This window comes from Perca fluviatilis, chromosome 7 (assembly GCF_010015445.1).
Source record: "Perca fluviatilis chromosome 7, GENO_Pfluv_1.0, whole genome shotgun sequence".
Lineage (NCBI taxonomy): Eukaryota > Metazoa > Chordata > Actinopteri > Perciformes > Percidae > Perca > Perca fluviatilis.
The window spans coordinates 20,831,229-20,842,769 of NC_053118.1; the positions used below are offsets into that span (position 1 = coordinate 20,831,229).

The following is an 11,541-nucleotide window of genomic DNA, read 5'->3' on the forward strand; positions in this document are numbered from 1 at the left end:
ATCAGGCCCTAGTGTTTCCATTTCTTTATTGTTGTTATTAAGGTAAAGAAATAAGGTTAGAATTTCAGTCCAACAAGTGTTCAATTTCGTCTGTCCTGTGTATTTAAATGTCTAACTTTCTGTAACGGTAGTGTTGCATTATGTTCCTGCAGTTATTTACACTTGACAACTTTTGCAAACAGCATGCCCTTAAAAATTCTATCGAGTGAAAAATATTCCTTCCTACACACATAAATGAAGTTGCATACATAAAATACGTAACTAACGTCACGCACGTAAGCTACGTAACAAACATAGTTATTTACTTCTGTAGTTTGTTTGCCTAAGCCTGACCATACCCTGCGTGTTGAAAAATTACTTCAAAGAGGTACCCAGAGTTAGAAACGTGACGCCAAGGGGTCCTGACCAAGCAGCTGTATGTGACGAGTCGGGAGTGAGAATGTGTCGGTAGTGTAGTATGTATATATAGTTAACTACTTTCGTAGTGTTTGTATTGAGCAGCACCTGAAACATCAATGATAGCATAGGGCGTAGATTTTAATCTTTGTAACAAATAGCCTGATAAATATTAGACATTAATAAAAACTTCCCCAAGAATATTTTGTTTTTAAACTTTAACTTTGATTGTTCCATAATTAAGGTTTTAGAGAAATACTTAATATCTGAAACAAAGTGTCCAGGGGCTTTTAAGTGATACACTCTACTTAACCACTGCTAAATGTCCAAATATGGAATCAACTAACCGCTGTATTTAGCCATGGAGGCAGCCCATTACTGGTAGATAGCTTCCAGCCTAAAGAGTGCTAATGAGCACACTGTGCACCAGTGTTAGCCCAGTCCCTCTTTCAACATTCAATATTGACAAAGCTAATACAAAGTATGGGCTTTGGAGTGCAGAGTTGAGTGTTATTCTATGTAAATGAACACTTTTCTCACTTAAAGGTAAGCTTGTTATATTTGCATGAATTGCTTTAAAAGCTACTTAAACAGAAGATAAATTATAGGGGTCAAAGAGTTTGAAAGGAATGGAGAGAAAAAATATTCCTCTCCATTCAAGTGCAGCATAGCAGCTACAGTCTAATATTGTTCCTGTTTTCTATGTTGTGTGTATTCATTACGAATTGCTGGAAGACTTTATTGTATGTTGAAACAAGACAAGACAAAAACTATGACAAACTGCCCTGGTTGGTTAAGATTATTCTTTATTATGAAGTGCCACAAAATGCTTTGTGTTCATTGTGCTTACATTGTCTGAATTCTGGCTCAAAAAACCCCAGGAGATCCTCTCTCTGCAACAGAGAGCCAAACCTTCTGAGATAAGGTGTGTTAGATATCGCTATACAGCAGTAAAAATGTCTCAATCCAAAGGATTCTTTACAAACCCTCTTGCAATAAATGATTATTTAGGTTATCATCATTCTTTAACTTGGAAATACAAAAAAAAGAAGAGAGGTCAAGCTAGTACAAGGTTTTTAATTCTTCTCTACCTGAATTCTAGTTTCATTGTGCTACTTTCTTCAAGGTGGAGATGACTAGAATGGAAGTGCTTAGAGAGACCAGACCTGGAGCTCACCTAGAGACAGACACAGTCAGACAGACGCACACACACACAGATTTTCTGCCTCAAAACCACTAAACAGCCACCTAACAACAACGTTAGCCAAATAGCCTTAAGACGTTTGGACTGCAGTGCAAAGTTGCAAAGTGTTTTAAAACACAATGATACAATTTGTGATAAGTAAACAACAACTGGAGACACCGCTGCCAGAGAGACTCTCAGTGGTTTGTTTAGCAACTTTGTACCCGTCACACTTATCAGTTGCTGTGATTTCAGAGTTGGTGGTTAAAATAATATCATATTGTAATTTATTTCTCTACCAGGGAATGATGTCTCTTAGATGTATTAAGAAATATGAAAGTATATGCTTTTGTTTTCTTTGTATATATGGTCTCTTTGCCATACTTGTGCTTTTAATTTGGAATTGTATTTGTGTAGTACTTCTGTTTAAAAACACCTAATTTAATGTTTATCATCTGCTAGTTATTGTGAGTTTTTTGGCCAAAATAACTGATAAAAAGACAAAGTCAAACATTTCAGCACTAACAAGTTGAAGCTCTATGACTAATCGTCTGATACAATTCAAGTAATTGCAGCTTGAATCTTGTTCACACACCAGGGAGAGAGATAAGTCCTGTAATTTGCTGACTGGCATACTGATTGCTTCAGTCACAACAGAAACCGCCTCTTTCTTATTGACTTGTGAGCTACATTTTTCAAACAAAAAAAGCTTCTTTGTAAAAGACTTAAATATTGTATCGTCTCCTGTAAACCAAGACTTCCATTACAAAATGTTGACTTTTTTACTTCAGAACTGGTCTTTCTGCCTTTGATGAAAAACAGGTCCTATAACTTTATCTCTGAGATGTGAATGAAATTAGGTAATGGTGCTATGTATCAGTGCAGACTCGCCTTTTGTCCCTAAAACCCTTAATGGTGTTGAATATCAGTCAACCCAATCTCTAATTGACTAATATCATGCCTGAGGAAGCGCTGTAATTATCAAATCTGCCTTTATCAGAGATTCACATCTGATTATTAAACTAATTTCTTTTCAATTGTTAGAAGCTTGACTGTGGCCACAGATTCTCTGTGTGTCTCCCACAACATCTCATCAGCAAGTACTATGTGCTCGCATGTGTGGGCATGCACTTGTGTCTATGCAAGGTTACAATGAATACATATGGCATATAAACAAGAAGTTCATGTTTTGTGCAGATCTGTGTCCTCAGTCTGTCTCTCAGGAAGCTCCATGAATCTGTAGAAAAAGGTTTCTGAGCTGCAGAGAACTGGGTTCAGCAACACTGGCATTGGCCACCTAGATCAAAGGTTAAACAATCTATAGGTTGGGGTTGATTAGAGTTAGCCTGTCTGTAGGTGTATCACTCATAGAGTTAGCCCATGGTTCGGCCCAGTAGGGTTAAATGGGGCCTACTGCAGAATAATCAGTGCTTGGCCTTGTCTGTCTATTGGACTGTAACAATTAAGCTGCAGTCGGACCTTCCAGCTAAAGTGCATGCTTTTTCTGTGGTTTAAGAATGCACGCTTTGTGGTTTGGAAGTGCACTGGAAGGGTAGTTGAATAATGCATTGCATTTAAATGCACCAAACTTTGACTTGGTTTGCTTTGTTTGAAAGCATACTGAGAGTTGCTAAGTACCATATCATTTTAGGTTGGTGCACATCTGGGTGCAATCTGATTGCTGTATTAACCTTATTTTATTGTTTATCTGTATGAGGACATATATGGTTATAAAAAAGTATGTTAAAGGCCTATTGTTATTTGGCTGCATGACACAGAAAATATGTTTTCAACACATTTAGGTGCCATTTTAACGTCCCAGGACCTTTAATAAACTATAGAACTTTCATGAATGACCAATAATCCAATACATGTTGAGAGGCCTAATTCAAAGTTAGGCCTCCCCTGGTTATTGTTAGCAGGCTTATTTCATGCTACAGTTAGCCAAGCACAGGTCTGTCAGGGTTACAGTTATCCTACAATAGGCCTCACACCCAGCAGGCAGCTGATCCCAGCCTCTCTAGCCTACATCCTACATTAGTTCTACTCGCTAAGAGGCAGGCAGTGCATAACAAAAGAGGAAAGACAGGACTTTTCTTTTTGTTACTCTAACACTACATTGGCATGTTCCCTGATGTCTGTAATATTAGTCTTTTTCTGTTTATGACTATAGGTGAAGTAAAACATACCTGATTTTTAAACTGCTATACAGTAGTAGGTAATACTTCATCATAAAATACCATGCATTAGGTGATTATTGCTTTTAAAGAGTCATACGGAGGCTCCAAGAGAAAAATATTGCCCTCAGGTTCTATCTATAGGAATTTGGCAAAAAATCATAAGCTTTTATGATGTTGGCATAGATTTCATTATTTTTTTTTTGCATGCAATAATGTTAATAAGAAAAAAGGTAAACAATATAATAGCAAAAAAATAGTACTCAAAAAAGTGACATATGCTTTGGCCTGTAGTAATAAAAAGAGGTTGGCAGATATCCAAATACAGAAATTAAAGTGCAACAAATAAGTTAACGGTATCACTTCATTGTTATCAAATCAAATATAAACATACAACAAATAAAAATGGACAAGCAAAAAGCTAAAATAAATAAGTAAATAAATAGGATTTTTACCTCAGTAGTGGAGCGAATATGGTCACTTGGTGCAGCAGAACATTATTATTATCATTATTATTACTATTATTATTATTATTCCCCCAAAAAACAAAATCAGAAGGAATAACTCATTCACTGCGTTTCCGTGCAGGGAGGAACCCAGTAGCTATAGTCTTACTAATGTCTTTGTCGTCATCCTCATCATCCTCATCATCATCATCATCATCACCATTATCATCATCAGTGTCCTAAAATATATGATGCCATACTGTATCTAAATGCCAGAAGGAAGCCGTGTTAGTATTATTGTCTCCATCCAGAACAGACGGAGGAAGAGGCGGTGAAGAGTTTTTGAGGAAGTGCATGCGTAGATCAGTTAAATCCTTAAGTGGGCAAATCTCAAGGAGAAAAATTGTGCTATCTTCATCATCATGAATAGGCTCCAATGGAAAGCAAGTTGGGGGGAAAGTGTGAGAGGGGGAGGAGGGAAAGCAAGGTCATATTCTGACCAAAAATAGATTGTTTGTGTCTGCAGTTCAGTCTGTAGGGATAATGGTAATTTATGTCTGCAGTTTTGTCTATTGTTTTATCTATGCAGGGGGTCATTCATCTAGGGGGCCGAGAGGAGAGAAGGGGCCTTTGAAACAGGCAGACTCGTAGTGCTTGTTCAGGTAACTCTTGAGCGCGAAGGTCTTGTTGCAGCGTTTACACTTGAAGTGCTTGAAGGCCGAGTGGGTCTGCATGTGAGCGCGCAGGTTCGAGCGGTCTGCGAAGGCCTTCCCGCAGTGGGCGCATCCGAATGGCTTCTCACCTGTGTGAGACCGCATGTGGCCCTGTAAAAGCCAGGGTCGACTGAACGCTTTCCCACACACATCACACTTGTGCTTGAGGTCGTGAGTGAGCAGGTGCATGGCCATGGCGGGCATGGACACATACACCTTACCGCAGGTTGGACATTTCTTTGCCAGCTTACTGTCCAGCGAGCGGTGTGTCTGTTTGTGCCGGCTCAGGTTGGAAGACGTGGCGTAGGTTTTTCCGCACTCGTTGCAGGTGTGCCTCTGGATGGTCCTGGGACTGCTGATAGCTTTCCTCCTCGAGCGGCCGTCGGTGATGAAGAAGGCATCGACTGTGTAACCCTCACTCACAGCAGCATCACCGTTGATGTAACCGTCAGTGATTTCTGAGCCAGGACTGTCAGGAGACTCAGAGTCAGGGGCCCCGTAGTCACTGTGGATACCATCGTAGAGGGGGTCAGGGGAGGGCACCTTGATCCCACCGTCACTCTCACCATCATACACAACAGGGCTGATGTAGTCGCTGATGTAACCGGCTGGCATGGAAAAAAGAAAACAGTGTTAGGTTATAGAACAGTGAGTTGGAAGTTAATTTATAAATGGGTTTACACTGAAGCCTGGCATGGGACTCAAAGATATACAGATTCAGACTAAAGTATGTGTCCCTGATGTAGCCATGACATAACTTGATAGGTAGTTAATATGCTTATCTTAGGAGGCACAGAGGGGCACAGGCACAAAACGATCCCCCACCACATCAGAGACTCACGGACTAGTATGTGATATGACAGGCATTCTCTACTGCACATGTCCGTTTAATCAGGGACACGACGAAGTTTGGATTAACGCTATTAAACTGCTGTAGCCAGCTGGACAGGAAGAACAGAGTACAATGAAACGTATCCTTCTTCACAGAGACAATATGCATAGATTCAGTGTATTGAACAGCATTACCCAGTCTGAACTGGTGGAACTGAGTACTTGCTTACTCAGTGTTATTGGTGATGTACTGTACAGCTTGCCTTATACAGATGCATGGTGGGTTTTTTTTGCTTCTGCATCCCACTTAAAAGCATTTATTATAACACAAAGCATAGAGACGATGGGTTGACATGAATATTCGAACATGTTACTGTGTGTTGTATGTAGAAACACCATTAAGCTGTTCACTAAGTGCTATGGATGGACAAAAATGCTAACATGACAGGCAGCACAGTTCTGTATGTGTTGAGAAACCAGATGCATTTTTCCTTTAAACTGGAAGAGCAGAAAAGGAAAGAAGGCAACACAGTCGGTTAAACATAAGGTTCCTGTAAGATCTGACCCTAGTTCAGCAATTGTACATGTAGTTCCAGGACATCTAAACCACAAGATCATCTGTGGTTATATACAGTTTTTTTGTATCATGCTGTTTTTAAGAGGCACCGAGTGTTATGGTCCTCCTCTTACTCTAAATGTACTGATAAAAACTTGAATAAGCAAAATACGCAATACTGTGTAGTAATGTAGTAATATTGCAGCAACTATGTCCCAGTTCCATTCCCTGCATTTACCCTGCACAATCAGTAAAGCAGCAGCACAAAACATCTGCCTCTCTCCTGCACACCTGTGGCCAGTAGTGGAGTGTGAAAAAAGCCAGCAGTAATAGTCCAGAGATAATTCAGCAATATACTTCACTTACAGTTCTCAAAGGTTGCAGCTTAAACACTTCCTCTGAGAAAGATAAATGCACACAGGCTGACCCTGAACTTAAGAAAGCTGATTTAGGCTGTGAAAATGAGCATCAGCACCACGGACAGCTCCAGTGCATTCAATGGCACAGTGACAGCAAGCCTGCTCTACAGGCTCAGTCAGTGCAGGCAACATTTTTCTACAGATCAGGGGGTTGAAGAGTTGCATGACAAGCCTTTCGGCAAAGTACAGTTACTGAGACTCATTCTAAAACAGTATAGATATATATGAGCAGGTTGGATGATGCTAAATCTCATTGTATATCTGGAAAAATGCAATTTCATTCACGTTTGATGTATGTTTTTCAGGGGCTTTATAAATTTGTAAAAATTAAATCAAAATAATGTCTAAATATAGAAATGCATATTTGCATTTATGTTTTGTAGTACATACATACATACTAACTAGCATATTTACCCACATTATATTTGGTTCCCTGACAGTCTTGGTTTTTGAGTGTGAATCTACAAGTGTGGCATTACACATTTATTTACACAGGGACATTGATTATACAGCAGTATAATGTATGATGAAAGTTGTGATCAATTGGACACAAGAAAAGGCAGACAGATGTGGTTGTCATCATCAAAACATGCATTCTTCAGAAAAACAAAATAGTATTTTACTTTTTTTCTTCTTGTTGTTATTATTAATCCAGTCTCTTGGAGTTTTTTTTTTTTTACCAAAATGCAGATGCAACACGCTCTATCTGACACCACATATCTGCCTGCATACGATAACAGCTAGGCCTACTACATATCTGCCACAGCGTCCCATCTGAATACACAGTCCCATCCCACACAACGCACGGAACACGGGTGGGATATAAATTATTCCAAAAGCCAGTTCGTTCAACCAGAGAGTTATTCCTAACGTTTTGGGTAGAGCCTATTCTGTACTGTATGTAGAAGCTGCATTAAGCTGTTACTATCAGGTGTTAGTGATGGAAACAAAAGGTGGCTGGGACAGGCAGTGTTGCACGGTGCTGCTGAGGTGGCAGATCGCGTGTTAAGCCAAGCAGGGCTTGTTAACCTCGACATTATAAATACTCCACTGACAGCTCTTTGCTTTACAAGCAGTGAAATGCAGGCAAGACTGCACAAGGAGTACACATGTTGATGTGCAACAACGTGTCAATGACATTGGGGTGGAAGCAATGCAGTGGCTGCATTTACATGGCAAAGGCATCTCTGGTTTTTGATGTAAAATGTGACGCACACAGTTACAGGGTGTGGAGAAGTTCACAGCTTCAGAAGCAAAGAGGCAGCACTAAACAATGAATCACACTGTCTTCAGGATACCTGCAATGGGGCTCTGCTTTGTTATACCTAAATTAAATATTGTTGTAAGATATTGTATACCAAGACAGTCCAAAAATAAACAATGATCTGACTTTCATTCAGAATCTGTTACCGTTAACTTATATTCAACAGTTCATCTGTGACTATAAAGTGAGAGAAGAGTCATGAATGTAAACTCTGTTGTTGTGGTATCCTGACAATGTAGGCTTGTGGCACTAATGTAGGCATATCATCATGCAAAATTCTGCAGACACTTCAAAAACTGTCATACCCTGACATGGAGCACAAACAATAAACGTATGTGGGCTATGAGCCTGTGATGGGGATACTTTTATATGCAAGCAAAAAAACACTGAACTGGGCCACTGGTGGTAATGTTTCTGGGCACAGCATTGTTACATGAAGGAGAACTAAACAAATGCTTTTTGTGCTGCACCTCGAGGTGGTTGGTGGATAATATTGTACAGTTGTAAACTGTTATCCATTTTTTTGTCAGTTTATTTTCTATAAAACATCTACACCTGACCTACAGGATACAAGGAAGCAGGTTTCATGCAACATCAGAAGCATGTCCAGACAAGTACAACACTTTGACTTTGACTGAGCTTTGCCTTTGTTAATTCCCCAAAACCAAGTGAAAGTGGACCAGATATTAATAACCACTGTCCCGTCTTTATCTCTTTTAACCTTACTTAGCCTGCCTGGGGGGGAAAAATCCCCGCTGACTATGAGCCAAAATCGATGAAACATGGGGCGCGCTGGATTGAGTTGATTTCTCAAGTGACCTTTCCTCTCCAGTGGCAACTCCATTCTTACAACCGACCAAACGCTTAAAATCAAGCTTCAGTACTCCCGGTACAAGTGTTTGTGTGGTCTGGTAACATTGAGCATTGAGATCGGGAGTTCTTATTCACAGTTTAACCCTGTCAATCTCATCTGATCATTCTTTGAAGTCATGTAGAATCATTTATTTTGCAGCGGACTACTTAGTGCTAGGCTTTGAAGCTTTTATTACCCATCAGAACGGTAATAACTATGTGATAGCTCTGGGCTGTCTGCCACGGGTCTGTAATCAATGCTTATAGGCTACTTATCTGCCTGGAGTACACCCACATCACCCTACAGGTAGCAACAAGACTGTAATGTTGTTTCAAATGGAAAGGCTACGGTAATATTAGAATATTATAATAACAGGTGTAATACTACATGCAAAACTGAAACAGACTATGCTCATTATAAATATTGATAACTATTGACACACCATAAGTCCCTGTGTGATTTATACAGTTTATCTTTTGTTGATAGTTACAGTTCTGCAGAGATCAATTTTAAAGTACAGTCACAGGGAATCCCTCCAGGACACAACAGGTTAATCCGCCTCTTAGGCATAGCTAAAGTCTTATTTTTGGAAACAGCATTGTTAGGCTCCCTCTCCCTGTCTGTCATCCTCCTCCTCCTCCTCTGTCAGACGAGTTGTTTTTGAGACACCTGTTAGTGCTCGCTGTGTAGGCAGCCTGACCTACCTTTGTCATGGAGCCGCAGGCTGAGGTCTGTCCTGTGCCGGTAGACGTTCTCCAAATCCGCTCCGGTGGAGAAATCATCTAGTTTCACCTTTTTCACCAGGAACGACCTTGGCATGGTGGTGCGACACCGACACACACACTCTCACAAACACAACGACACACACTCACAAACACGGCCGTTTGCCGACGGCCTGGCCAGCGTGCTGATTCGCCCGTTACACACCAACAAGACAGGCGAACCGGAGAAAGATTGTCTTCAGATTTTGGAGGAAGCGCGAGCTGTGAGTTGATCCAGTAAAATAGTTGGACGTTCAACCAACGCGTAGTTAGTCTTTCTTTTCTGTTTCTGTCTTTCTGGCGGTCCTCTGTCTCCCTGCTTTAGTCCTCGCGCAGAGAGGGTGAGAAATGCAACTTCAGCACCGGACAGCTCCCACCGGGGGTGCCACGCGCACTCTGTGCTCGCGGACAGGGAGCAGAGGCTCGTGAGCAGTCAAAAAATAAATAAAACATAAAAATAACAGTCGGTGGAAGGCACCCTGTAGCGCGTTCAGCGGTCCCGGGCTCCTTTAAAGAAGAGGAAGACGAGATGGGGGAGAAAGAAGAGGAGGTGGAAGGGATGCGAAGAAAATAGGAAAGGGGAGAAAAAGAGAGAACGATTTTGGAAGCTTTCAAAAAATGTCGGACACCTTGCTCTTCCCTCTCCCTCCCGCAGAAATAGTCCTTAATTCCCGTAAATGACAACTACTCAGGTCGGTAAAAAAATCACAATAAGATTCCCTGCGGCCAAATTGATCAACAGCTTCCCTCTTTCTGTATCCCTCTCTCTTCTCTCTCTCTCTCTCTCTCTCTTCCCCTCGGTCTCTCTCTTTCTGCAACGTCCGCGAGGTGTTCCCGTGAGTGTGGCGTCTTGCGATCAGCTGTTGGCATTTATACGGCGCAGTGTGTGTGTGTGTGTGTGTGTGTGTGTGTGTGTGTGTGTGTGTGTGTGTGTGTGTGTGTGTGTGTGTGTGTGAGAAAGAGAGGGAGAGAGAGAGAGACAGAGAGAGAGACAGAGAGATGGATAGACACACGGGTAGAGGGAGTGCTTAATTTAATCCATCCCACATCCCCGGGGAGTGGCGACTGGCCCGGATGATTTATTGAAGCTGTTATCACCCCCCTCTTTCTCTTTCTTCCTCTGTCTTTCATTCTTTTTCTCCCTCCTTCCCCTCTCTCTTCATTTTTTGAGTATGTGTCTCTGTTGTGTGTGTGTGTGTGTGTGTGTGTGTGTGTGTGTGTGTGTGTGTGTGTGTGTGTGTGTGTGTGTGTGTGTGTGTGTGTGTGTTACTTTCTCTGTGTGTAAGTTGAGGCGCCATGTTTCAGGGAGATAAGAATGGAAATTGTTATGTTTTTTTTTCAAGCACTCGTCGATTTGATTCAGCTATCGCAGCGTTCAACGCGAATTTTAAATACAGTATTGTCCCATTGTGCATGATTTTTTTTTTTTTTGGGGGGGTTCTCTTCTTTTATCACCTACTAATCATATTCTATTTTGCTGTTTTTCGCGATGGCATTGATTATATGGGGGGATATTAACTAGCATGTTGAGAGCCTCGAAATTATCATTAATGGGGCCCCGAAGCCAAATGGGTTTAGACCAAATGGATTGTTTTACAGTGACTGCCGGATTAATATGGGAGTAGAGTAATATCTGCTCCAGGGTCACACTGAGTTCACTAGCGAGGTCTAGGATTGTGTGCTCTGTCGACAGAACAAAGATAATTTTGAGAAATGAATAAAAATTCATTAATATAATTTTAATATAAAATTGTAAAAGAAGAAACAGATGTGCTTCTGATATGTTTGTGATAATTCAGAGGGCATAACAACAAGTTTGATTAAAGCATTCTGGTGATTTCATTTGAAAAGTCATGGACCATCTTAAACCTTGTTGTCAAGTTTGTGATTTATGTAAACTACAGCCTGGGACCTTAAAAATGAATACTGGCAGGTTTGAAGC

At 40.9% G+C, this 11,541-nt stretch overlaps 1 protein-coding gene across 1 annotated transcript; it reads right to left on the minus strand.

Annotated features, from left to right (window-relative positions):
• Positions 1–1,184: 1,184 nt before the first annotated feature.
• On the minus strand, positions 1,185–10,516 carry LOC120563135 (transcriptional repressor scratch 1-like). Its single transcript, XM_039807258.1, has 2 exons — positions 9,543–10,516; positions 1,185–5,523 (listed from the first exon to the last, which is right to left on the minus strand). Exons 1-2 carry the CDS (start codon positions 9,655–9,657, stop codon positions 4,796–4,798), a joined length of 843 nt encoding a protein of 280 aa, XP_039663192.1. The 5' UTR covers positions 9,658–10,516; the 3' UTR covers positions 1,185–4,795.
• Positions 10,517–11,541: the final 1,025 nt, after the last annotated feature.

Coding starts and splice junctions, on each gene's coding strand:
- LOC120563135 (XM_039807258.1), bottom strand. CDS start 9,657: ATGCCAAGGTCGTTCCTGGTGAAAAAGGTGAAACTAGATGATTTCTCC. Junction 5,524..9,542: donor CCTGCGGCTCCATGACAAAG/GTAGGTCAGGCT, acceptor TTTCCATGCCAG/CCGGTTACATCAGCGACTAC.